We start from the raw sequence: 25,965 nt of genomic DNA, 5'->3' as shown, positions 1-25,965 counted from the left end.
TGCCCGGATCATTTTTAGAAGCACTTTCTCCCCAGTTATGTGATGGGCCCTGCACATTTTCCAGGATAAAGTTTCCTTGGGGAGATCAGCATGGCTTTCTGCACCTCCCCTTGACCTTTATCTCCTCCTTTGTCTGAATTAACTGCTTACATCCTTTCCCAGCTCCCCCCGCCCCACCAAAAAACGTCCAAAGAGTCATATTCTGGGTTGAGCGGGCACAGTGCACTCCTTATGTGGATAAATAAAATAGGGGAAATCCATTTTCTACAGTTTTTTTTGTTGTATTTTATTTTTTCTAGTAATACAAGAGATACACACATGCGTGCATGCACACACACAGTGTGTAAACACTATCGCACGTGTGTGTACACATACTAGGGATGTAGAATCCCATTTAATTAGTTAACTGATTAAACGTTAAGTTTAACTGGTTAACTGATTAAATGAGGATGGGTTGGCGGCTGTTCCAGCCCAGCTGCTTCCAGCCCTGCATGAGGCTGCTGACTCCCAGCCTGAGAGGGCTGAGAACTGGCAGCCCTGTATGGGGACCTGGCAGGCTTGGAGCAGCCCTCAGCTCACAGTGGACCGCGGATAGGGGGCTGCTCCCTGAGTACCGGGTAGTTGGTTAACCGGTTACCTGTATGTGTTAGGGATATTAACAACTTCACTTCTCCGTGCAATTCAGGAAATTACATAGGAAATCTTTCTGAAGTCTTACTTTGTCATAACTATGGTAACTTGGAGATCTACTGTATTAAGTATTATGTAGGTTGCTGTTGCAGTTTGGTACCCCACTGTGCTCAGTGCTGTACGCACAATGAAAACATGGGGCCTTGACTTCCCTGTCTAACCATGGCTCCTATATAGTCCCCATCAGTGTAGCATCGGAGTGCCTCACATCTTTCATAGATTGCTCCCCACAGTGCCCCAGAGAGGTAAGAGAAGTGTTGTTATCCCCTTTAAAAACTGGGGACTTGAGGCCCAGAGAGACTGTGACTTGCCAAGGCTACACAGCCTGTGATGAGGAAGGGACTGTAGTTCAATTCCCTGTCCTGGAATGTGTACAGAATAAGTATATGATGAATCAACTACTAGCCCAGAATAGGGTGTTCCCATAGCACACTTGAAGAAAAAGGGGGGACCTGGGTGATCACAGAAGGCAGAAGTGGGGCAGGGGACTGCTGTGGTCCTTTCACATATAAGGAATTTTTGCCCAGGCTATCGTGTTCCCTAAGCATTTTGTCTAATCTGAAAGGATCCTGGTGCTGCAGTTGGGTGAGAACATGTTTGGCACCTCTCCATAAACTGCAGCCTACTTCTCTGTGAAACTGAATTTTGTGGAAGTTGGGGGAAAAAAGCACAAACCACTTCCTCTTTTCTGATGAAACTGTCCTTAGCTTATTAATCCAAGAAATTCACTCTGAGCACAAATGATTGTGACACTTCTTTTTAATTGCAGGTTCTAAATCCACTAAACCAAGATGTCAGAGTAAGTTCCTGGGTTTGATAGCATGTGTTTGCTTTTTAGTCTTTAAAATAAGTGCCAACTTTTGTTTTCTAAAAATCCTTCTCTTGTTTTTGGTTTTGATGCTAACTAATCTCCTTGTTTTTTCTCTCCCCTCCCCACTTTTTCTGTTTCTTTCTCCCTGAACAGTGAAGACGTAAGTCTCTCTCTCTTTCTCTCTCTCTGGGATTTTTTTCTTAGTAATGTTGCATGGGGACAGTGTCACATTTGGTTTTGTGTTAGCTTGTTGAAAAGTCCAGCACCTGGAAGGAAACGGGGATCTTCCCACAAGCAAAACTCACCCACTAACTTGCAAAGGACAAGTACCAGCAACTTGAAAGGCAGGGGATAGTATTTTGGAGAGGGGCACGTTTATTGGCTGTAGCTTACAGGTTGGATTCCCCCTCCCTCTACTCTTCCGAAGCATCACTACTTCCCAAGCTGACCACAAGATGATGCTGTGGAAGTTTTTCATGTCCCTGTTGCTTCCAGCTGAATGGAAGATGTTCATGGTCTATTAGTCACATAGTTTCTAAAGAGGCAATGTATAGAGACAGGAATGGCCGTGGCAATGTTGCTGCCTTTGCATCCACAAATCAGGGCCTAATCCCTTTTGGAAGACAAGTAGCGCTGTGACACCTTAGACTGACAAGTAGATCATGAGCATTCGAGTGGGTTTTACCCATGAAAGCTCACGATCTAATCTATGGGTTTAGTCTCTAAGGGTACATCTAGACTACAGGCTTTTGTCGACAGAGGCCTCGTCGACAGATACTGTTGACAAAGCTTCTGTCGACAAAGAGCGTCTAGACTACATCCAGTTCTGTCGACAAAGCAAGCCGCTTTGTCGACATGAGAGTGTAGAAGCAAAGGACAGTGTAGATGCAATAACGCCTTCTGTCAGCAGAACTCTGTCGACAAAAAGCGTTATTCCTCATAGAATGAGGTTTACCGCCGTTGACAAAACTGCTGAGTTTTGTCGACGTTATGTTGACAGAACTCAGCAGTAGTGTAGACACAGGTACAGTTTTGTTGACAAAACCCTATAGTCTAGACACACCCTAGGGTGCCACGGGACTGCTGGTTGTTTTTACAGTTACAGACGAACACAGCTCCCCCTCTGACCCTTTTTGAAGGTGATTCTCTGTAACCTGACTCTGGGTTAGCATGACGCTGCCCACTTAGAAACTCCAATCTGAACAGGTTCAGGCCCCTTACAGCACCTTGCGTCATGCTGTGCTCAACTCTCTGGCCAGCATGGGAATGGCTATGAAGGATTTTGATGACTGTGTAAGCGTGGACGGAGAGGGACACGTGTGGAATCCGTTCAGAAGAAGTCCTCTCTCCTTGTATAATATATTGGTTCCTTCTACTGGATCTGGCTTGCTTCTGAGTCACTCTGGGTGAAATTCTACCCTTGTTTTTTAAGGCATATGTGATGCATAGACTTTGAGCAGGGGCGGGGCGGGGCATTGTCCAGAGAGCTGTTAGACTTGGTACCTGGATAAATGGCTTCAAAAAGGTATAGGAGTGGAAGCAATTCATTGCAAGGCTTGATGCTGGTTCTGTGACCATGAGAATTGTCCAGAATACTCTTAGCAAGCTGCTCTGTGCACTGCCTCATGGTGAGACCTCATCCTGACTCCTAAGTGACACAGGATGGGGTCTATAATTACTGGGATGGAGAAAACTCCCAGAGATCCAAGCACTGGTTATTGGTGGTTTCATTCCTTTTTGCACCAATACCGCAGCACAGGGGACACTCTGGTTCTGGGGATGCTCCTTTTCGGATGATGGCTAAACCCTAGGTTCTGCTCACCCAGGAGATCAAATCCTGAGGTCCTTACCCAGTTTTTAGTCAGTTATTACTTAAGCTAATACAGCCGCTCTCCGAGTTGCGAACGGCCGAGTTATGACCCTTCGCACTTATGACCAAAGCTCCCATGGAGCAGTCGTAAAGGTGATCTCTGAGTTACGAACGCGACCCGCGCTTGCGAACAGCTCGGTCGCTATGTAACTCAATGGGGTCCGAGTTACGAATGGATCCAGTTACGGCCAAGTGTTCAGTCCGTAACTTGTTTCTAACTCAGGGAGAGGCTGTACCCATTAAAATCAAGTTTGAAGGAAATCCCACAGCAATTCCATTCAAAGTAAAAGTTTTAGCTCCAACATCCTAGTCAAATTCGGTCTAATGTCATAAAAGCCCACTTCTAATTCTCCCTCTGTACTTTCAGTTGTGTGTAGAGTGTCCTCCACATGTTCTAAGCTGCTGTGTGGTCTTGTGGCGTGCAACTAATCTGCTGTTGCATTCTACCTCAGAGGTGGCTGCCTTTCTGTCACCGGGAAGTGATCTTTACATATTCCAGAGCGAGCTCTGCCTGCTTTCCAGATGAAAGGTGCAATTGAAATGTCAATAACAAACTGACTACAGATTTGTATCCCCTTCCTTTCCCCCTTCACCTCCATAAAGCAGAGATTGTGTCTTCCCCTCCCCCACAAATGCATATCAGATGTCATTGTGTGTGTATTTCCCCCACCCCAGCCACACACGGGTGCACGAGGTCTCCATGATGAAATGCTCAGGAAACAGCTGCAGTGCAGTGTGGGACAGAGGCTGTGGCTTCTGTAAATAGAATTGTTGCTTATAGCCCATGTCGCCTAGGAACAAACAAAGTTTGGTGCTTGGTATCCATTTGAAACAGCTCAGTGAGGCCTTTTTTCTTGTGGATTTAAAAAAAACCATGCAATGTGAAAGCTGCTCTGGATATGCTGGCTCCTGGACTGCAACAGGCCCCTGCTATGGGCAGCACTGATTGCCCAAGTGCTTCTTGCAGGAGGAAGTCTCTCTTTCCTCTGCAATATCATAGTGTTGGCCAATGTGCAAAACTTGGTCCTAGGCTCTTGTTCTGTAGAGTAATTCCTTTGTTGTCCCTGCCCAAATGATAGATAAGGTATGGCCATAAACAAGGGGGTGGGGCGGCCACTCAATACACCCAAGGCAGTGGAGTGTAATTGTTGTTGGCCTTATTGCATGCCTGCCTCCTCCCCGGCAGCTCCCACGCAGCCTCCTTCTGCTTTGCTTTTCCTCATGGACCAGTGAATCTGGTTCCCCTGCTCCCACAGCCTTTTCTCACTGGCTACGTCACACCTCTCCTTGCTGCAAGGGGAGAGAGTGGGGGGAGCCGTGGCTTCTGTCCTGCTGCCTACAGCTTTTCTGGTCTGCCTGTCCCCGTGGAGTGATGGAGATAGGTACATCTCCGCACGTACAGCCCCACTGCTGTGCTCACACCCCGGCTATGAGGCATCTGCTCTTCCCACAGCCCTGTCTCCTCAGAGCCCGAGAACCATAAATAGAAAGATAATTAACTGCGAGGCCAGGGATGAGTTGGAAAGTGGGATTCATTCTAACATGTTGCCTCCTCAGTGTTTCTTTCCCCTGCATTCCATTCACTGGCCCTTAGTGCTGTTGGCTCTGTGCCTGCGCTCATAATTTTGAGCACGCGTCTCACAGGCGTTGGGGTTCTTAAAGCCCCAGCTCCTGGAGGCCTGGGATTACAATCTCAGCTTTCAGTTTGTAAAACACCCACATTTCTAGCTCTCCTGGTTGCCAAGCAAAGCTAGAACGTGGGGCCCCTGCAGCAGTCCGAAACCAGAGGGGGAATGGAAAGGGCCTCTAATCTATCAAAAGAAAATATGATTTCTAAGCCAATCAGGATTTGACTCCTGTTTTTCCATTGCTTAGAGTTGGCAATACTGGGACCAGCCGGGAAGATCTGTGCTGACCTAGCAGATGTGGATTGCAGCAAACTATCAATGTCTTCTAGTTGGGGGACCAGCTGCCAAGGATTTGGGTGGGGGCTTGATGCCAGCTCTCTTTGTGCTGTGGATGTTACTCTTCTCTTGAGTCCATCTTGCGTCCCAGTCTGGGCAGGAATAGAGATTCTAAAACTGTCCTTAGTGTTAGATGGGAAGAGGTGGAGAGGAAGCACGTGGTGACCTGCCTTGTCTGTCTTTCTTCCCACCTGCAGAAAAGGAAGAGGGCAGCCACTGCCCGCCGGCAGCATCTGAAGGTAAGTGCTATTCCTGATACTGTATGAAGTATGGGGTTTGTCCACCATCATCCTATTCTCCATTCTCGAGCCTGCCATCTGTCTCCTGAGGGCAAAGGCCAGCACTGCAAACACCAACAGCTCCCAAAATTGGCACACCCTCCCACCCAATTCCAGACAGTGCCTCCTGCGGGAATTGGACCAATTGAGTGTGTCTCGCCATTGGGGAATCCTCCTCCAGGCCAGCTGAGGGTTGAGGTGACCCTAAGCTTCTCCAGTCACCGCTCCAACAACATTCCCTATGGCTGGAGTCACTGGCTGGAAGAAGCTGGTGCTGAGGAGAGCTGCACACTCCCCACAGCCAGCACTGGTATGCCGACTTCACCATGGAGCATCAGGCTGGACTGGAGAGTCCATGACCTCTCCTCAGTGAGACTCCTGCTGGGAACACTGGGGTTGGAGTAGCTGCCAGCTCCCTCCCTCCTCATTGCTGCTCCCTCACACAAGTAACTGGGCGTATCTTTTTCCCCTCCAGAGTGTTATGCTTCAGATTGCTGCTACTCTCCAAGAGAAAGAAGCAGCTGCTAACGAAGCAGAAAAGGCTAATTACCTTGCCGAGCACTGTCCTCCTTTGTCAATCCCACACTCCATGCAGGAATTGCAGGTAACAACGCTGTCTCTTCCATCTTCCTCACACACAAGCAAGAAGGTTTAGGGTTCTGCTTTGCCCCATGTATTAGGGATATAAGTAACTAGTCAAGTAGTCGACTGCCCAATAAGCTTAGGCTCTTTGGGTTGTCAAGTGACTACTTGCTCCCTGCCCCTTGCTGCCTCTGTATCAGAGGGAGCAGGGAGGGGGGGAATAGGGGCTGGCTCCCCCAGCACTGTCTGGGGGGACAGGGGAGGCAGAGGTGCAGCGTGGGACCCGGCACAAGCCAGGATGGCTTCAGTCCCAGCTCACGTCAGGTCCCTGACTGCTGCATCTCTCCTTTTTTAAATGTTGTACGAGCCATTTGGATTGCACCGGGTCCCCTGCTGCAGCTCTGCCTTTTAAATGTAGCAAGACCTAGGTGGCTCTTACTACATTTGAAAGGCAAAGGCACAGCAGTACCAGGCTGTCTGCTGCCCAGCTTCTACTATATTTAAACTGCAGAGCCGCAGCATCCCTCCCTTACTGACTAACTCGATTAGCTCATTAAATGCTACTTAAACATCCCTACCATGTATATGGCTCTTCTATCTCAATCCATCATGCTGCCTATTTCCCTATATTGGCTCTTCTCAACCTTTTCAATACCATGATACCCCTGCAACCGAGCAGGGACATACTTCCTTCTTTGGCGTTTAGGCAAGGCAAAGTGGTTGTGTCCCTCTGACGTCTCCTCATACCCTCTCTGTTAGAGCACCCATGTTCTACATCCTCTGCTCCACTTCTGGCATAGTAGCTAGTAAGAGGTGAAGTCCTGGCTCCACAATACAGGTGAGGTGCTTACCAGTTCCCCCCCTCACAAAATAGAGATGAAAACTTGTGGGTCCAGAAATGGATGTTGGCTTTTTAAAAACTTCTACAGTAGGCTGGTCAACTCTGCATGTACCACTCAAAATTCTGCAGAGGGAACCTTACTCAGCTGCTTCGATGGCTGTGTCTACACTGGCCGCTTGCTTTTCCGGAAAAGCAATGACGATCTAATGTAAAATCATCATTGTTTTTCCAGAAAAACTATGCTGTTCCCATTTGGGCAAAAGTCCTTTTCCGGAAAAACTGTTCCGGAAAAGGGCCAGTGTAGACAGCCCGGTAGTCTTTTCCGCAAAAAATCCCCGATCGCGAAAATGACGATCGGGGCTTTTTTGCAGAAAAGCGCATCTACATTGGCACGGACGCTTTTTCGGAAAAAGTGCTTTTCTGGAAAAGCATCCTGCCAATGTAGACGCGCTTTTTCCGGAAATACTTATAATGGAAAACTGTTCCGTTTTAAGCATTTCCGGAAAAGGGTGCCAATGTAGACACAGCCCACATGTCCCATAAATTTGATTATGAACTCAGAGTGGAGGTATCAAGTTGACTTTGTTTGGGACCTTCTAACCCACAGCCATACTTGGTTGCATTTAAATACAATAGATCGCTCCGCCCCCTTGCCCAATGCAATCTTTCTTTAAGGTGGAGGAGAAAGAAATCCTTCAGATTCCCCCAAAGACTTCATGCTAAGACAACTTATCCTTCCGGCATGAGGAGCTCAGGGGAATTCTCTTGGCTTGCTTGTGAGCATTCAGAGATATCTCAAAGAGCCCTCTCCAATGACAGAGATTTGGAGTTGCGCCTACGCTGGACTCTTCCAGAACTGGAGGAAGCCATGGAAAGGGTAGGTGATGTGAGTCACTTGCATTCCAATGATCAGTGTCCTTTTCTCTTTCTCTGCAGGAGCTCTGCAAAAAGCTTCATGCCAAGATAGAGGTGGTGGATGAGGAAAGATATGACACTGAGGCTAAATTACAGAAAACTACCAAGGAGGTAATCTTCTCTGGCACCTAATCTCTGCCGACTTGGAGATGAGTGAAGTCTAGCCCCTTGCTTTGTCTTTCTCTATAGCATTCTATGCTCCCACTACACTGTCTCTATACTTGCCTGATCTCCTGATTTCCCTGTTTTCCATGTTCCCCTGGCCTTCTGGGCTTGCCTAAGCTTTGCCAAATTGATCATTTGCCTTCGTAAGTGGTGTACTGTATGCTATATTGCTTGTGTGTGTGCCTGCCCACTTGTCCTCTGCTGTAGGCCCATCTCACCACTTCATTTTCCTCTCTCTCCTTCTCTGTCTTTTTGTAGCTTGAAGACATGAGCCAGAAACTGTTTGACCTGCGGGGCAAGTTCAAGAGGCCACCCCTGCGTAGGGTCCGCATGTCAGCTGATGCTATGCTGCGTGCCCTGCTGGGCTCTAAACACAAGGTCTGCATGGACCTTCGCGCTAACCTGAAGCAGGTCAAGAAGGAGGACACTGAGAAGGTATCACACAACGTCTCCTGTTGTACCAGGATCCAGGCATTAGCTGGGAATCTGGTTTCACCACTTCTGGGTCAATGCAGTGAGGACTAACCTGGGAACCTCCAGAGCAAAGAGCTTGAGCTACCACAGCTTAAGCTAAAGAGCCCTAGTTCCCTGCCTGCAGTTGTACTAGACGCTCATCCTTGTGGGTTGGGCACACAGGGGGGCCTGTGACACACGTGCTGACCAGCTGGTCTATGGATCTCTGGACTAAAGAACCAGGCTGCTCAGAAAAGGGTACAGTCTCTGTACTTCTGCCACCTTCATGTTGTTTGCAAATGGCACTGGGCTTCACTAGCCTTTTCTAACACCCTGAGAATGGTTCCATGTCAGCCACGTGGCTATTTTCTCCTAGCCCTAAGTCCTCCCAGATGTCATGAAGATGCACACAGGGCTGTGATGCACAGGGCGAGACTGTTTGGGATTCTCTCACTGCCATACATTTTTACTACCAAGTGGTAAAAGTCTGGATTGTAATGGCTCCCCCCTGTGGACGGATTAGTTCGGTATCCAACTATTTTACTTTGCCCCCTGATGGTCAGTATCTAAGGGAGGATACTCCATTCCAGTTCCAGATTAGGTAATATTAGCAAAACTGTCACAGTGAGCGAACCTGCAAAATCCAGACTTAGATCATCCCCTCTCCCCTGGCCTTTTGTCGATGATATATCTCTTGAGTCCTGATCAACCTTCAGTTTGGGGTAATATCCTGCTAACTTAAATCCCCCCTATTAAGAAGTTTAAACTTTAATAAACTTTCCATCTCAGAGGTGGCTGCATTTCCACAGTGGGTCTAATGATCTCTGTATGGATGGTCTGGAAAGCATTGGGGGATGAAAAGAATTAGCAGTGCATTTCATGCCATCACAAAGCCTACGCGTCATTTAAATCCTAATGAAGTCCTTCAAAAGATGGCTTGCGGCGTATAAGCTTTGAGTCAGTCCTCTGCATAGGGGTGAATTTCACCCCCTTTAGGCCCATTAGATGGGATTGCTAACTGGAATCCCAGGTGGTTGTTAACTAAAGAATATGAAGATAAGTGTGAATACCACTCAGCACCCATGTTTTTTCCTCTTAATGCCAACAGGAGAAGGATCTGCGTGATGTGGGTGACTGGAGGAAGAACATCGAGGAGAAGTCTGGCATGGAGGGCAGGAAGAAGATGTTTGAGACTAGTGGTGAATCCTAAAGCCCACGCAGCTGCCCATTGTAACCCTAGTATCTAGTCAATTTCCAAATTTCTCCTACTCCATCTGTCCTGCCACCTATTTTTTAAGCCAGTTCTCTAGCAGCATTGTTTAGGGCTAAACTTCCTGAGTCCGCGGCCTCATTTCACAAAGAAATCCAAGACACAAGACCTACCTTCAGCCTCACCTCCTACAGTTGCTACAGAAGTGACGGTCCTTAAATCACGCAATATCTTAAGTACATTTTGAAACAATGCGAGTGGCATGAACTTAAATCAAATGCAGTTACACACTGTAATGTTGTAGGATCTGGTGTTTCGACATGATCTTAACTGTGTAAATAAAGCTTTGAAAGTATGGTTGAATTTTTTAGGCCTTGGAGATCAAGGTATGAACTTACTTTCTGTCACATGACCACTTATTTCCTGAGGCAGGAGGGCCTTTTAAATTTCCCTATAGAGATGTGAAGTGATCAAGCTTCATGGATTATGCCCTTGCCAATGTCGTCACAGTAATTGGCTGGTAAGAATCTTACTGGTTTTAGCATTCCAATATTTAGAACAGAGGTGGGGAACCTAAGGCCCAGGGGCCGGATGTAGCCCCTGGCTTGCCTGGATCTCGCCCCCAAGGCTTATGGCCTCCCCTTCCCCTCTGCCTCCCCATAGTCCTTTGCCCCGACTGATTTTTCCATGGCTCAGTGGCCCCTGACCCCCAAAAGTTCCCCACCCTGATTTAGAAGCATGGATGGGCTCAGTGCAGCTTAATGGCTAGCACAGTGGACTAGGATTTGGGAGAGGTAGGTTTTATTCCCAGCTCTGCCACTGGAAGACTTGAGCAAGTCTTCTGTGGCTCTGTGCCTCTGTTTTGCCATCTGTAAAATGGGGGTGAAGAATATTTCCTCCTTTGTAAAATGCATTGACATCTACAGTTGAAAAGTGCTGTGTAAGACAGGGATCAAAGTCAAAGGAGTTACTCTGAATTTACACAGGTGTAACTGAGATCAGAGTTTGGCCCACAGGAGTGATCTGCTTTAAATGGTGGAGGCTGTTGTCAGAAGATTCACCAGTAAAAATCTCTTTCACAGCTGGTCCCAGGCTTTAGGGGTAGGTTAGAGAACCCTTCTACTCTCAGCTGCTGGAGTCAGGTAAAGTGAGAGCTGCATTTTATTGTCTTATCCATCCAGGACATGTGTCTCAATGCATTCTGATTCCAGACTCTGTTGCTGCTGATGGTGTTCAAAGCAGACAGAATCCTGGGTTGATTTTCACCAGATTAAATCTTCAGTGGCAGGAGCTAGGAACCTTAGCAAGTAGCTGTGGGAACCAGGGAAAGAATAAATACAAAACATCAGGAGCTCATTTACTTTCTTCTTTCCTATCATTTGGAGAGAAACCCTCCGATTTCTTCAGCAGTGGCACCTAGAGCCTGGGGACAAGATGGGAGGGTCCCTTTGTAGTAAGTACTGACAGGCAGGTACTGTGCCTCCCCAGCACCTCATTAAGCTTACTAGTGGAAGACCTCAGCGGCTCATCTGCTTCTTATGCTGCTTCAGGGTAACTGGAGAAGATGCTAATTTCATAAGTAGGTTCAGAAAGTTTGCAGGGGATTAACGTGGTGAGCGAGGCCACAGGAAGGAAGTGGGTGCAGTGTGCTACCATGGCCATCCATTGGTGCCTCTCTGGGTTCTTGTTTTCTCTTCCACAAGAGGAGAGGCAGAACCTTGTATATCTCATTTCAGAAATCTGTTCCATGTTCTTTCCCTCCTGCAGGCTGTAGTCAGATCCCATGTCACCAGGTGAAGTGTCCCACGCCAGCCCTGCTGGGAACAGCCTGCTCTCCACTCTGAGCAGAAGTTTGCATAGCAGAGAAATCCAAACACTAGCTGTTTCCCTTCCCTCCTTTCCTCCTCATTTTGAGCCCTGCAGCCTCTTTGACTATCACCGCTGTGGGGGAGAATGAGGCAGGTTGTGGCCACTTCATTGTTCCACTCCCTTGTGGGCTCAATGGCTCCCTTTCTGACCCTGCAAGAGGCACAAGTTAAACCCATCCCTCTTCTGGTAGCTTCAGCTGAGGGCAGCTACTGCTCTCCAAACCCCCAGGGAGAGGGCAGGGAGGTGGTCTCTCACTACAGAAAAGCTTCACTGAGCCGTACAGCAGTGGCGGGCAACCTGTGGCCCATCGGGGTTGCATGTGTGGCCCACGAGACATTTTGTTTACTGTTATCCACAGTTCCGCTGGTTTCCCTCCACATAGCATATTCCCCCTATTGGTATTGCTATAGTGGCACATAAGTAAAGCAAGGGCACATGAAGTGAGGTGCGTGCTGATTGCACACAACGTTGACGGTGAGAGCCATGCACTCCCTCTGCATTCAGAGTACAGCTATAGGTTAGTCAGCACATCCTGCAAATGTTAGGTCCGTGAGCGCAGTTAGCAAAACTCCCCTATCCCGTGAGACTTTCCTGGTTATAACAATCTTGTGCCTCATTCAGACGAAGGAGGGCCACTCATGCAGCCCACTCACGAGCCTAGGTTGCCCATTGCTGGCATATGGCACACCGTAAAACTGAGCTTGGGAACTTTTAGGGTGCCCGTAAGCAGCTGGAGAACTAAGGGGGCCCTCCCCTCACCTGCTTTCCTGGTTGTCAGGTTATTAAATTGCACCTTCCCCTCCCCCATCAAATGATGTAAGATGAAGGAGTGGCCAATCAGGACTCCTGAATAGAGCTCCTAAGATGGGGAAGAGACAGCCAGGCTTTGCTATGGGCAGCAAGGCAAGCAAGATGGGTACCAGGCCTTGATAGCTGAGGCAGGGTGACATTTGGTGGCAGGCATTTTTGGCAGAACATGTTCCACTGGAGATTTGAACTTGAACCTCTGTGTAACAGAAGGGGGCTATTGCCCCATCCCCTGTGCTCTGTCACAAGGTTTTGTTCTCAAACCATCCTGTAATCTGCATCTTTCCAAGTGAGCATAGCACATCCTGTGCAAGTGCATCGCCTCCTAAGAGCTGTGCTGGTTGCATTTCAATTGGACACCGAAATGTGGTTCAGGTATTTCTCTTTCCTGCGGGCTCTCCCACACTCAAGACAGAGAAATCTAGTTCAGGTCTTTCCCCTGGCAACATGTACGCAAGAGGAGCATCCCAAAAGTGGATTTTGGAGCCTCTCTGGAATGAATTGCTCGGCTGCTGCTGCACATTGTCTGGGTTTGCCTCACCCTTGTGAGACTGACTGGAAGTATTTATGGTGGCATCAGCACATACAAGAGAATCCACCCAGCACAGCAGCCTGGCTAGACTGGAGGAAAGAGGCTGTGCAGAGCAGCAAGACCTCCCCTTCCTCTCAGAAACACCCCTAGCAGAGCACTTTTGGTAAAGAGGTCTCCAGGCTGGGCCAGAAGTCTGTATGTGTGGGAAAGGATCATGGTGGCTGTGACAATCTTGCACTCCGGCTGCTTCAGGGGCTTTGTGGCTCAGGGCATTGTGGCCCAGACAGACCCAGTCCTTGTCAGGTGCATGCCATCAAAAGCTGCCATGTAATGATGGAGCCATTTAGTAGATTAGCACCCACTATCCCCTGAGTGGCTCTTGTCAGTCTCTCAGACCTCTTTCTATTCTAACAGACCCTACGAGTGACTGTTGCCCCATGCTTCCCCTGCAGCTCGGGTTAATACTTCCTGATTTTTAGGCAACAGATTTTTAAAAAAATCTTAAGTATAACCTAAGAGTAAGAACATCCAGCCCCTCCTCCGAAACCTCTGAGGCTTCCTGCACTATTGGTCGCTGTGCTAGAGAACAGGAAGGGTGGCATGAAAGTGAACACATGCATGCACACGCACACCGCTGTACTCTGAAGGAGCTCTTTGCAGAGCCTGTTGATTTGATAAGTTGTTAGCAAGGAAGTAAAATGTCTGACACTGAGGAATGCCAGGGAGCCCCCGAGAGTGAGAATCAGGAGGCGGAAGAGCTCTTGACAGAAACGGAAAGGTAAGGCCCTTGGGAGCAGCTGCAATTTACCTCATGGTTTGTAATTCTGAGGGGGTTACAATTAGCCAGAGAACTTGAAGGTAGAAGCAAGGGGCTGTTGTGGCCTAATGAGCCCCAAATGAACATGAGCTAGGAGTTGATGCGGCTGGCAGTGCAGGCACAAGGAGAGGGAAATGCAAAAAGGACCAGTCACTGGAAGCTCTGGCAGTGGCTAAGGTGGTGTGGCCCAGGCAGACTAGCCTCACCAGCTTTTGAGTAGCCTCTCCTGCTCTTCTTTGCCTCACTCATGGACACAGAGCTGCAAGATGAGCGGACTCTGCCTTTCCCGCCTTTTTTAGACTTCAGAGTCCCCTCTGGGGACAAGCTAGAGATTGCAACTCAGGACAAACTTTGCACTTGGGTGTTTGGAGCTGAGGTTTTGGCTCATTGCGGTATTACCCACACACAATTATCTGTTACTCTCACAGGCGAGGGCACCTGCCCTTACTCTGTTTCTGTCAGGAAATGCTCTCCATTTTATCTGCAAACCAGGAGAAAGCCCCAGGCATCCCTGTCAGTTTAGGGACCCACCCTTCCATAGGCTCAGGCGCAATCTTCTACGGGTTTGCAGAGCCTTTATCAGTGAACAAGTCTAACACAGCGATCTCCTACTTAACCTCTATTCATTAACAATCACCAAAACTGGAACGCACACGCTATGCATACAATGCTCACCACTCCCAAAAAGACAAATGAAATTTTCTTAATGCCACACAGGGATCAGGTCTATCTGGGGGACTCTGGTTTCTACACAGTGGCAGTGGCAGAGTGTTACGGTCTAGCAGCTTTGATTTTGGGGGTTATGTCCTGGAGTCAGTTCCCAAAGAACTTGATTTTGGACCCCAGTTTATACAGTGAAACTTGAGTCCTGCTTAGCTGTTCCTTAACCTTAATTATTTTACTAACCAATCCCAACATATTGTAACAAAATTCTCTACCCAGTCCTACTCTCACTCCCACATACCCTGATAGATTTACACCTAGCAAAATTAATTATCTAATAGAAACAAAGAACCAAAGATTTTATACTCAAAACACTAGAGAAGTGGGGACCATAAAGACAAAACAATAAAGAAAGGTTTTGACAACCACAGCTACTGACACATGGTTTCTTGTCAGACAGAATGCTATCAAACTACATTTTCTTTAACCATCTTATCTGGCAGTAGTGGGTGCTATTAGGACAGGATCTCCTTCTTTATAGCCCTATATTACTTTGTTTTCATGTAATTTAGATGGAATTTGAGGGTGTGACTTCCTGCTTCTTAGCTCATAGCTGCTGCTTCCTCAATATGGCTGCAGACTATAGGTTTGGGGCCTCACAATATGGCTACAGGGAAAGGCCTTATCCTTACAGGGAGCTATGAAGTTCAGAGCTCCCAGTTCTACAGTACGTGTACATGTCCAACAAATGGAGGGATAATAATAGCTGTATTGGAGCACTGGGGAAAGACTCCCATTTAGTCTCTGGCCGAAGGGAACCTACCTGGTCCTCTTCATCCTTTTTTCCTGTCCCAAAGCATTTTGATTCCATATTCAGGCTGCCCATAAATTTGGTATGGGTGACACTTAGTGAGCAAGAGCTGCATGTGAAAATCATAGTGATGTGTGTCCTTCTTTGTGGGAAAAGCAGTCCCTTTTGCAACTCCGCTGCGGGGGAAGAACTCTGTCATTTTTGCCCCAGCTAGCATGACTTTTTGTGGATGGATGAGACCATTGCTGCAAATACATTATTGCAAACACAGGGGAGGCAGTGAATGGGAGTTGCCGCAGTCTTGCTTTCCCCCCCATATATCATATTTCTCTGGCTGAACTAGATTGGAAGCCTCTCGGAGCAAGGGTGTTCCATTAGGTGTGTTTGTAGAGCTCGCTGTTCACTTACATCATCGCCAAATAAATAACAGCAACCAGATAAGGACACTTCTCTGACTGGTGTGCCACCAGGGACTGAAACTTGGACTGTGAGCTCCAAAGCATAGACGGTTTATCATTTAAGTTAAAGGAGTAAGCTCATTACCTGGGAGCAGTAGCGGTTTGACTTTTGTCTGTTAATTGGCTACGAAAGTAGGACAAGGAGATGCTTAGCTAGTGTGTTATACAGACTTGGGCTCATCTAGATTTGGGTTCAAATTCTGAGCCTCGACAAAGTTTGGGTGGCCTCGCTAAAAATAGAACAATAATATTATTCACCATAGCATATCCACCTTGTGTTCAGCATATTTTAGCATTTCCCCACAAAGAGAGTGTCTTATGGAAGGAGATAAAAGAAAATCTCCATCTGTAACCCCTCAATATTTTTGAGTGATGGGTAGGGGGCCAGGAGGAGAAGGTTTCATGTTCAGTGCATGCTTGGCAGTATCCAGTAACTAAAGGTTTAATGGTCTCACAAGGTATGGACACGGGCTACACTAAAGCTCTGAAGGGTTTCAGTGCTGCTGTTGGTTGGCGGAGGGGCTATGAACAGCAAATAGTAATGTATTGTTGCAACAAGTATGCTAGTTGGCACTTATATGTAACAGCTCTGGTCTAGCCCAGCTTTTCCACTCCTTTCACCATGTTTGTGTGAAAAAATATATCTTTTGGGTGGGGATAGTTCTGCACAGGGCTGTGATCAAACTGCAGTAATGTCGGGGCAGTGACTCCGGGGACTTTCTCCTCTAGGCTCCTAAGATTTTGAAAAAGCTTCCTGAGGAGACTGCTCCCCAAGTGGCATGTGGGAGGGGGGGCAGGGCATGTTTTTGGGAGCACAGGATGCTCATGCAGTGCAAAAGTGCTCTGGGGCCCTCACACAGTCTCTCTGCTACATCTCAGAACCTGGGGCGAAGGAATACCTTGGTGACCTGACCAGGAGCACAGCAGTAGGAATGTATTCTTATGGTCTTTCAGTCCTTGTGCTCCCAGGCAGGACCAGAGGGGACAGGGATGTACACATATTACAAACAAGTGCAGGCTGAAACTTTTTAAATTTTGAAATGTGGACACCCCCCCTCCCACAAACAAACAAACAAAAAACGGGGGGCGGGGGGTTTGCTTGAATACAAAGGAAATGCCTGTGATTTCTTTCATCTCTGGTCATGTTTGGAAACTGTTATACATTTTTAAATTTCAATATGTGATAAGGAAGAAAAGACAGGTGGAGTGGAATTTTGTTTTAAAATTGATAACCACTTTCCCTCCCAAATCTCTGAATAGGTCCTGGTATAGGTTCATTTCAGTTCGGCTGTGTCTACACTGGCCATTTATTCCGGAAAATCAGCTGCTTTTCTGGAATAACTTGCCAGCTGTCTAAACTGGCCCCTTGAATTTCCGGAAAAGCACTGACGATCTAATGTAAAATCATCAGTGCTTTTCCGGAAAAACTATGCTGCTCCCGTTCAGGCAAAAGTCCTTTTACGGAAAACTGTTCTGGAAAAGGGCCAGTGTAGACAGCACAGATTTATTTTCCGCAAAAAAGCCCTGATCGCGAAAATGACGATCGGGGCTTTTTTGCGGAAAAGCGCGTCTAGATTGGCTACGGACGCTTTTCCACAAAAAGTGCTTTTCTGGAAAAGCATCCTGCCAATGTAGACGAGCTTTTTCCGGAAATACTTATTATGGAAAACTTTTCATTATAAGTATTTCCGGAAAATCATGCCAGCCTAGATGTAGCCTTCTAGTTTAACCTGCCCTTAACCTTTGCTTTACTATTCACCCTACCCCAGGTGAGAAACCTCTCCTGAAATCCACCTCCTAAAATGCAGGAAAAGGGGTTTGTTTGTTCCACTTTTGGGGCGGGCAGTCTTTACTACTCAGTAGCCAAGGCTGTTTGCTCAGCTCTTTGGCCTTTCACACTGTATGCAGTCTGCTTTCAAACGAAACCTGCTGCCGATCACGGTACAGCAGTGCTCCTGAGACAACCACGAGGAGGGCTGAGGGCATGGAGAGAGCCAAAGACGGGCATGGGAGGGAGAGAGAATGGTAGGCTGATGCTGGTGAAGGTGGAGTTGAATTTAGTCAGAACACTAGTCAGAAAATGGCTTACATGTCACACTTCAACAGTGCGGGCTCTTTTCACTCCCTTATGCTGCTGCCACGCTAGCTCCCTCACAGATTCTACATGGTTGTTCTGTGACTGACAGACAACAGGAATAAAAGCATTGTCTTTTGGCTCACCTAGCCTGCATGCTTCCAGCAGTGCTGCTGGTGTATTAAGGCACCGGCGCCTTATCTAAGCATGCGAAAATGGGGCCCACAATTCACCTGTGGTAGCAGTTCTGCATGCTCTACTTTAGACGGGGCTCAAGCAGAGTTAGAAGACATGATGGTCAAAACTCCAGAGCCTTCTCTATGCTACAGCTTCCTCTGTGGTAGCTGCTGCTAAGGCTTGACAGAGAATTACATGTGCCAGTGTAAATGCGGGAAGAAGAGGGGGATTCAGCTAACTCTGTATCCTCAGGCCTGTGTCGCTACCAACACCTGGTGTATGTTTGTGACGTTCTTACACTATTAGCACAGGTGCAGCTGCTAGCTCTAGTTCCCCACGGCTGGAATGAAGATAAGGAGAGACCAACTCATGCACTCGGGTCTGTTCCTCTCGGCCTGTGAGGGCTGCATAGAGGCATCACTGCTCAGACTCTCCTGAGGAGAGTGGAGTGGGAAGGGGAAATGGCTGCTTTCTGAAGACCATGCACTGAAGTTGAGGGAAGCCAGCACTCTAACCCCAAAAAGGACAGCCGGCTGGGCAGGGAGATCAGTGTTGTGTGGAGCTTACAAAAGGCTGGGATAATTCAATGTAAACCGCCAAGACCCCCTTCACTCAACACAGCATGCCCCTCCATCCTCCTAGGGATCACTTTGGAACCTGCGGCAGCTAATATGGCTGGTCCTTCTGCACAAACCACATTTTTAAAATTATATACACACACACATACAAGGGCGCACTCACACACACGCAACATGTAGGAATCTGGCTTGCAAGGGAGGTGCTCCTCCTGTTAGTGAGCTCCGGGGTATAGAAAATAACTTCTTATAGACACAATCAGTCATTCTAGCTAAACATCCAGTGCCCTCTTCCTTCTCTGGCCTCCTATCCCCCGTACTGCAGGGAGCCCTGGGCTGACCATGTATGGTCACTGGCTCAAGATGGCTTTGCTGTGCTAGCAGGCCCCATCCCTTCCTTTGCCACGTCCATTCCCAGCTGTCTTGAATTCTCCAGATCCCTCAGAGGAGACTTGGAGAGTCCTAAGTAAGATTACCACCATTGCTAAATATATCCCAGATCAGAAGGAGATTGTCTTGGGAAACTGATACCTAAATCCTTTGCACCAAATTCCTGGGGGAGGGAAGGAGGAACGTTTGAGCCATGCTCAAAGGTGCAGTTAAAATGTTAACTCACTCAACGGTGTGCTACTCCATCAGAGAAAGGAATGGGGGCGGGTGAGGGTCTTTAGTTGAATAAATAACAAAAAGAACGGGAAAACACCCTAGCCCTGACAGGAATACCGGGTGTACTGGCAATTTGTGACTGGCCCTTCGAATTTAAGAGTCATCTAATTTAAAAAGTAACATAAGAAAAAGTGGCTGGAGCATGGCCTTTTTTTACTTCTTTAAGATGGAAAAAAGGTATGAGGGTTATTATTAGCTCTCATTTTCTGCTTCATTTTTACCTTGGAAAGTCATATCCTGCCTAGGCTGGAAGACTCAATGATGGGGGAAATCTATTTTTGTCAAGGTTCACATTTCTTTATCAAGGTATAGTCAAGGTCCTGATTCTAGAGTAAATAATAAAAATGATAATAATTAATAATAATAAGCAAATAGAAAGATGTTGAGGGTCCAGTGCTCTGGATTTGGCCTGGAGTCTGCCTATTGATTATCCCCGCTCTATGATGACCAGAAAACTAGTCACACGGTGACAGGACAAGAATTGAGAGCAGCTTTCAAGTAGTGAAGTAAGATTTAGTTCCAAAGGCTTGGGAGTACATAAAGCTGGTTTTGCACCATTTACCTTCATGAAGAGACAGACCAATCTGGATTTTTAGACTCATACAGAGCAGAATGGGAGGAGGCGGATTGGGGCACAGCAGGGATGCCTAGGACTCTCTCCCTGCTTGCAGATGAACTGGAAAGAATTTCCTGACATCCTGACACACACATCATCTTTTTAGCAGCTGCAGGTCAGAGTGCTTCTATTTTCCCAGTGAGCTGTTTAATGAAACCAACCCTCAGAAGAAGGAGTGAGGGATGAAAGAGAAAATGACAGGGAGGGAGGAAAAAAGAGGAGGGAGGAAAAAGATTAGGAGAAGAGACCGTCTCATGCCAAGCCCCTAGATTTCTGCACCTCAGAAAGGAGCAAAAGTCCCAGACTCTGGAACTAAACTTTGCAGCTCAGAGGAATTTTGCAGGGGGCACATGGAAAATGAGGCGAGCTGGGTGGTGGAGCTAAGGGGTAGTAAAGCAAAACCAGTGGCACTGCCCAGGCTGGTTTGGCGGTAACTGAGCTGTGGCACCACATAGGCTGGCTTGGAATGCCACAGCTGGAGGGTCAGTGGCGGAGCTGGGCATGCATAGCCATAGCTGAGGCATTTTATGGAACAGTCTGGAAGTGACCGTGGTGTGGCAGATTTTACAGATCAGTGCCGGAATGGTTGTGGCATTGCCGGGGTGAGGTGGAGGCTGTGGGCTGTATCCAGAAGGGGATGATGACACTGGAGTAATAGTGAGTGCCCAGGCTCTGAGTTCTTATTAACAGTGCCCAAACCAGCTTAAACAAAATACAGGTCTATGTAGCACTTTAAAGACTAACAAGATGGTTTATTAGATGATGAGCTTTTGTGGGCCAGACCCACTTCCTCAGATCAAATAATGGAAGAAAATAGTCACAACCATATATACCAAAGGATACAATTAAAAAAAAATGAACACACATGAAAAGGACAAATCACATTACAGAACAGAAGGGGTATGTGGGGGGGGGGGGGAAGGAGGTGAATGCCAGTGAGTTAATGGTATTAGAGGTGGGGAAGGGGAGATGTCTGTGAGTTAATAGAATTAGAGGTGATAATGGGGGAAGCTATCTTTGTAATGGGTAAGATAGCTGGGGTCTTTGTTAAGTCCCGTGCACAGCTAGGGCCCTACATAAGGGTGACAAGGTGGGTAAGGAAATATCTTTTATTGGTCCAACTTCTGTTGTTGAGAGAGACAAGGTTTCAAGCTTACGTGGAGCCCTTCTTCCGGGCTGAGAAGGGTACTGAGTGAGTCACAGCTCGGTGGAACAGATTGTTTAGAATAATTAACTAACATATTTCAAGGGAGCAGTCAAGGTGAAGTGGCCTGTTAACACCCCTTCAGGAAAGGAAGGAAGGGGAAGACAGCTGGGGGCATTGTTAGTGGGTTACAGTTTGTTGTAATAAGCTGCAAATCCAGCATCTCCGTTCAGTCTATGAATGTGTAGTGTGCTGCCTGTTTGTTGCATTGCACTGGTTAGGCTGGCATTGATTGCAGCACCGAACAGCTTAGTCTTGTAGCACAAATTTTAGAGCACAAGAGAACCTGCCACAATCTAGAACCACAAAGCGCTGTCGCTGCTGGTTTGAACCCAGGGGGAAATGGAAGGGCTCTGCCACTCAAAAACCTGTGATGTCCAGGCTGTGATGTGATGCATTTGCAATCACCAACCACAAGGGGGCGTGCTCTGCTCATGCTTATTTCATAAAGCAGCGGACAGAAGAGAGCTAGAAAGCAAAAAGTCTGTGTTCCCAGGCAAAGATTTTGTGCGTGTGTGTGTGCATGTGTATGTGTGTTTGTCTGCCATTCATTCCCTACTCAAGAGGGACACCTGCAGGAAAGCCCTAGTGTACGGAAGCAGCTGAAGTGCAACTGAGCCCAAATAGAGGTGAGATGTGTGACCCCATTCCCAGCTCTGCCCCTTACTGCCTGTGTGACTTCAGGTGAGTCGTGTGATCTTTGTATTCCTCAGGTATCTCATAGGAATGTTAGTGTAGGGTCGGTTACATGATTAACCAATAAGCCTGGGTTTATCGGTTAATCCTAATGACTACCCCCATCCCTTGCTGCCTCTGTATCAGAAGCAGGGGTGGGGGGAGGAGGGAAGTGGGAGCCACTGCCCATGGGGAGCCACCTGCCACCCCTGCTGCATCCCACAAAGACAGCAGCATTGCAGGGGAGAGGAGAGGCAGGAGCTGATACCTGTGAGGAGCCAGCTTTTAAGCCCTGCTCTGCTGCCTCTGTGGCTTAAAAAGCCAGCTCCCCACATGTATTGGCTCCTGACTGGGTTGCAGGGGAGGAGGGAGCCTCCTGATAGAGAAGCAGCAGTGCACGAGCTGAGGGGGATAGGTGGGAGCTGATACACATGGCAAGCGGCTTTCAATCCAGCTCCCTGCACATATTGGCTCCCGCAAAGACGCCTACTCCCATGCTGCTGCCTCTTTATCAGAGGCAGCGGAGGAGAGGGGAGCCAGTACTCACAGGGAGCTGGCTTAAAAGTCGACTCCCCACTTGCACTGGCTCCCACCTGCCCCCCTCCACGCGTAAACATGCAACCACTAACAAAATTCAGCAATTACACAAATACACAATAGTTAACATCCCTTGTTTCTCATGGTTAAAAAAGGGTTAGTAACACTTGCCTCCTTCACCACTGTTTTCTGAGCTTTACTCATTAATGCTGACAAAAAGCAGTTTGAGTGCCTCCGTTGGAGGGTGTGAGAGAAAGGCAAAATATCTCCTCCTATTGGGTTTTACATATTTCCCCCCTCAGCGATCAGTTCTCCTGCAGATGTCCTTACTCCCTATACAGCTGCCGGAACGTGCCTAGCTCCTGGCAGCAGTTTGTCCAACTGTGCATGTAATTTCCCTTCCATTGCCTGGAACTGCAGGATTTATCACAGCTCTATGCCAAGAACACTGGGCCCACCGTGCCTTTCATCAGTTGGATCCGATATGTCGTTAAGCAACTAAGCGGTTAAGATCAATATACCTCCATCCTACTCTGCAGCATGCCTTGGAATTCTGGTCATTGGGCTTCAACAACTCAGATCTGCAATGACCTCTGCTCTGCCAGGCTTTCTCACAGCTCTACCCGTGCCTCTTGTTCTTAAACCACAGCATAGAAACATAGAAGATTAGGGTTGGAAGAGACCTCGTCAAGTCATCTTGTCCAACCCCTCGCTCAAAGCAGGACCATCCCCAACTAAATCATTCCAGCAAAGGATTTGTGAAGCCAGGACTAAAAAACTTCTAAGAATTGAGATTCTACCACCTCTCTAAGCAACACATTCCAGTGCTTTCCCAGCATCCTAGTGAAATAGTTTTTCCTAATATCCAACCTAGACCTCCCCCACTGCAGCTTGAAACCATTTCTCCTCGTTCTGTCATCTGCCACCACTAAGAACAGCCTCTCTCCATCCTCTTTGGAACCCCCCTTCAGGTAGTTGAAGGCTGCTATCAAATCCCCCCTCACTCTTCTCAAGACTAAATAAGTCCAGATCCCTCAGCCTCTCATCATGTGCCCCAACCCCCTAATCATTTTTGTTGCCCTCTGTTGGACTTTTGCCAATTTATCCACATCCTTTCTGTAGTGGGGGGCCCAAACTGGACACAGATTTCCAGATGTGGCCTCACCAGTGCCGAACAGAGGAGAATAATCACATCCCCCATTATTCCTCCCCAGCAGCTCTGCCAACGCACCTAATAATGATTTTACATAATTATTGTGCATGGTGTTTGACAGCTTCAAAGGACTGCCTAAATACTGGCTAATGCTTAATTAACTGGAATTAATTAGGGTGTCCTACCCCTCCCTGGCACACAGTTCAGCAAGGAGAGTTAAAACTCCTCTCCTTCCATACTAACCCACAGCTTCCCTTGTTGGTCCATTCTGAGGGCTGACACACAAGTTGTACTTCTATTGCCACTATCCGTGCTGTGTGAGAGGACTAAATGCACTTTAAAAATCTGTGCTTCCCCAGAGCCAGGGTCTCCACAGCATGAACCTTCTCAGTCTCTGAAGTACCTGGCTCAGTGGTGAGTCAAAGAGGACGGAGAAAGGCTATTCACAGTAGTGACAGATGGCAAAGCAAGGAGCAATGGTCTCAAGTTACAGTGGGAGAGGTTTAGGTTGGATATTAGGAAAAGCTATTTCACTAGGAGGCTGGTGAAGCACTGGGCTGGGTTACCTAGGGAGGTGGTGGAATCTCCATCCCTAAAGGTTTTTAAGTCCCTGTTTGACAAAGCCCTGGCTGGGATGATTTAGTTGGGATTGGTCCTGCTTTGGGCAGGGGGCTGGACTTGATGACTCCTGAGGTCTCTTCTAGCTTTATGAGTCTATGAGTGTTGGCTTGGGGGGTAAGGAGACTTGGGTACTGCTCATTGGTGACCTTATTTGGAAGCACTTTGGGGCAGGGACAGTCTCTCACTATCTTTGTGCAGCGCCTGGTACAGTGGGCCAGACCTCTAGTTGCTACCAAGTACACACAATGAACTTTCCCTTCTCAGAGCCAGCTCAGGCCCAAGTCGCCAGTGACTCCCCCCATTATTAGATGCAGTAGGCCCGAGTAGTGCATCATGGTATCCCTGGCTACCACCGTATGGGCTCCATGGGGACGGTAGCTTGCCTCTCGACAGCTATAACTCAGCACATGCCTCTCTCACTTGCTTTGTTCCTTCCAACAGGGCTAGGATATAAAAACGGAGACACAGAGACTTGCATCAGGGTCACTTAGGAAACCTATAGTGTAGCTGAGACTTGAACCCACGTGTCCTGAGTCCTATCCCGGTGCCTTAGCCAAAGCCTCTCCTCCCTCTGCCCTCTTGGAGCTAGCCAGATGTTCTACTGGAAACTGCTACAGGGATGCAAGGCTGTGGCGACTTAGCAGTGAATCTAGCGGTGAATGGGTTAATCATTCTCGCTTGGAATCCGAGTGTATTTTCTTTGCCAGCATATCCATCTTAATACACACCAGATGTGCGAGGCAGCCGCTGGAGCGCCTTAATCCTGGGTTTTAGCAGGCTGAGCTGTCTCTCTCACAAGGGGCATGCCCACTCCAGACTCACTGGGAATTTCATCGAGTGCAAAGCAGGGGCAGGATGGCTGGCTGCCCCCTCCTTCTCAGGAAAAGGTTATGATGACCCTGGGCTACTTACACATTAAATTAAGATTTTTTTACTTACTGCAATGAGCCGGTCTTTCCTCAGCCAAGGAGTTGGGACTGGGGGCAAGACCCTCATTGACTCAGTGGGAACGGGACAGTGGGCAGGTCCCAGGACATGCAGCGAAGACTTAGGGTCTTAGGGAACTTAGATCAGCTCCACAGCTTCTGTAAACCAGGGATGTAAGAGTTTAACTGGTTAACTGCTAAGCTGACGCTTATCCATTACCGGCACTGGTTAAATTCTTCATAGGGCTGCCAGGAGCCTTAGTAGCCCCGTGGGGCTGGGAGATATGTCAGCCCTCCGGGAACCGTGGTTAACCGTGTAACTGACAGAAATTTTATCCGTTACACAGTTAATATTATTTACATCCCTACTATAAATAGAAGCAGCTTTATTGACTTCCCTGGTGCTGTGCCAGGTTAACCAGCTGAGGATCCAGTCCATTGTGTCTGATAACAGGTGTGGGCCTGGTAGGGTAAAGTGGACAATATAGTAAGCACGATAAAAGTGGGCCAGAACGGTGTACCGGTAAGTGACCCTTTTGTGTCGGCAGGAGCGGCCCTAGACTAGCTGCCAGCAACTGGTGCCCTAGGCGAACCATGCAATGGTGTCTCCACCTCCAAACCCCTCAATGATATTGCGCCACCATTTGGCGCCCCATTTAACTTGGTGCCATAGGCGACCGCCTAGTTCGCCTATATGGATGGGCCGCCCCTGCGTGTCGGCAGTGCTTTATAGGGAGGGTAAGAAGGGGCAGTGACGTTAAAGCGCTGCCGGACCTTACCACCAGGGCTGCCAATGAGGGGGATGGGAGGAAGGGGCAGCTGCCCCAGGGCCTGGCAGGTTCCCAGATGCCACCATTACCACAGCAGCTGCTGGAGCCCCACGCCCTTTAAATCATCACTGGCACCAATGGCTGTGCGCACTATGCACTGCTGAAGGGCTGGCAGGACGGCCCCCCCCAGCCACACTCCCTTCTGTCTTCAGCCACGCCCCTTCCGGGAGCCAGT

General features: G+C 48.1%; 2 protein-coding genes across 6 annotated transcripts in view; both read left to right on the top strand.

The window, feature by feature from the left end:
• Positions 1 to 5,414: 5,414 nt before the first annotated feature.
• On the top strand, positions 5,415 to 10,134 carry TNNI2 (troponin I2, fast skeletal type). Its single transcript, XM_075928790.2, has 5 exons — positions 5,415 to 5,574; positions 6,089 to 6,217; positions 7,973 to 8,062; positions 8,375 to 8,551; positions 9,678 to 10,134. The coding sequence occupies exons 2-5, from the start codon at positions 6,095 to 6,097 to the stop codon at positions 9,777 to 9,779; spliced, it is 492 nt and encodes a 163-aa protein (XP_075784905.2). The 5' UTR covers positions 5,415 to 5,574; positions 6,089 to 6,094; the 3' UTR covers positions 9,780 to 10,134.
• Positions 10,135 to 13,584: 3,450 nt separating this feature from the next.
• Positions 13,585 to 25,965, top strand: part of LSP1 (lymphocyte specific protein 1) — a 94,601-nt gene continuing 82,220 nt past the window's right edge. The window contains exon 1 of one of the 5 annotated variants that reach the window (XM_075928153.2): positions 13,585 to 13,765. In XM_075928153.2, the coding sequence (XP_075784268.2) occupies positions 13,686 to 13,765 (80 nt within the window). In that variant the 5' untranslated portion in view covers positions 13,585 to 13,685. The remainder of the gene's footprint in view (positions 13,766 to 25,965) is intronic. The other 4 variants (XM_075928152.2, XM_075928155.2, XM_075928156.2 and 1 more) reach the window with 4 other exon arrangements.

This window comes from Pelodiscus sinensis, chromosome 5 (assembly GCF_052426305.1).
Source record: "Pelodiscus sinensis isolate ZL-2025 chromosome 5, ASM5242630v1, whole genome shotgun sequence".
NCBI lineage: Eukaryota > Metazoa > Chordata > Testudines > Trionychidae > Pelodiscus > Pelodiscus sinensis.
This window is presented reverse-complemented; position numbering and strand designations above follow the sequence as displayed.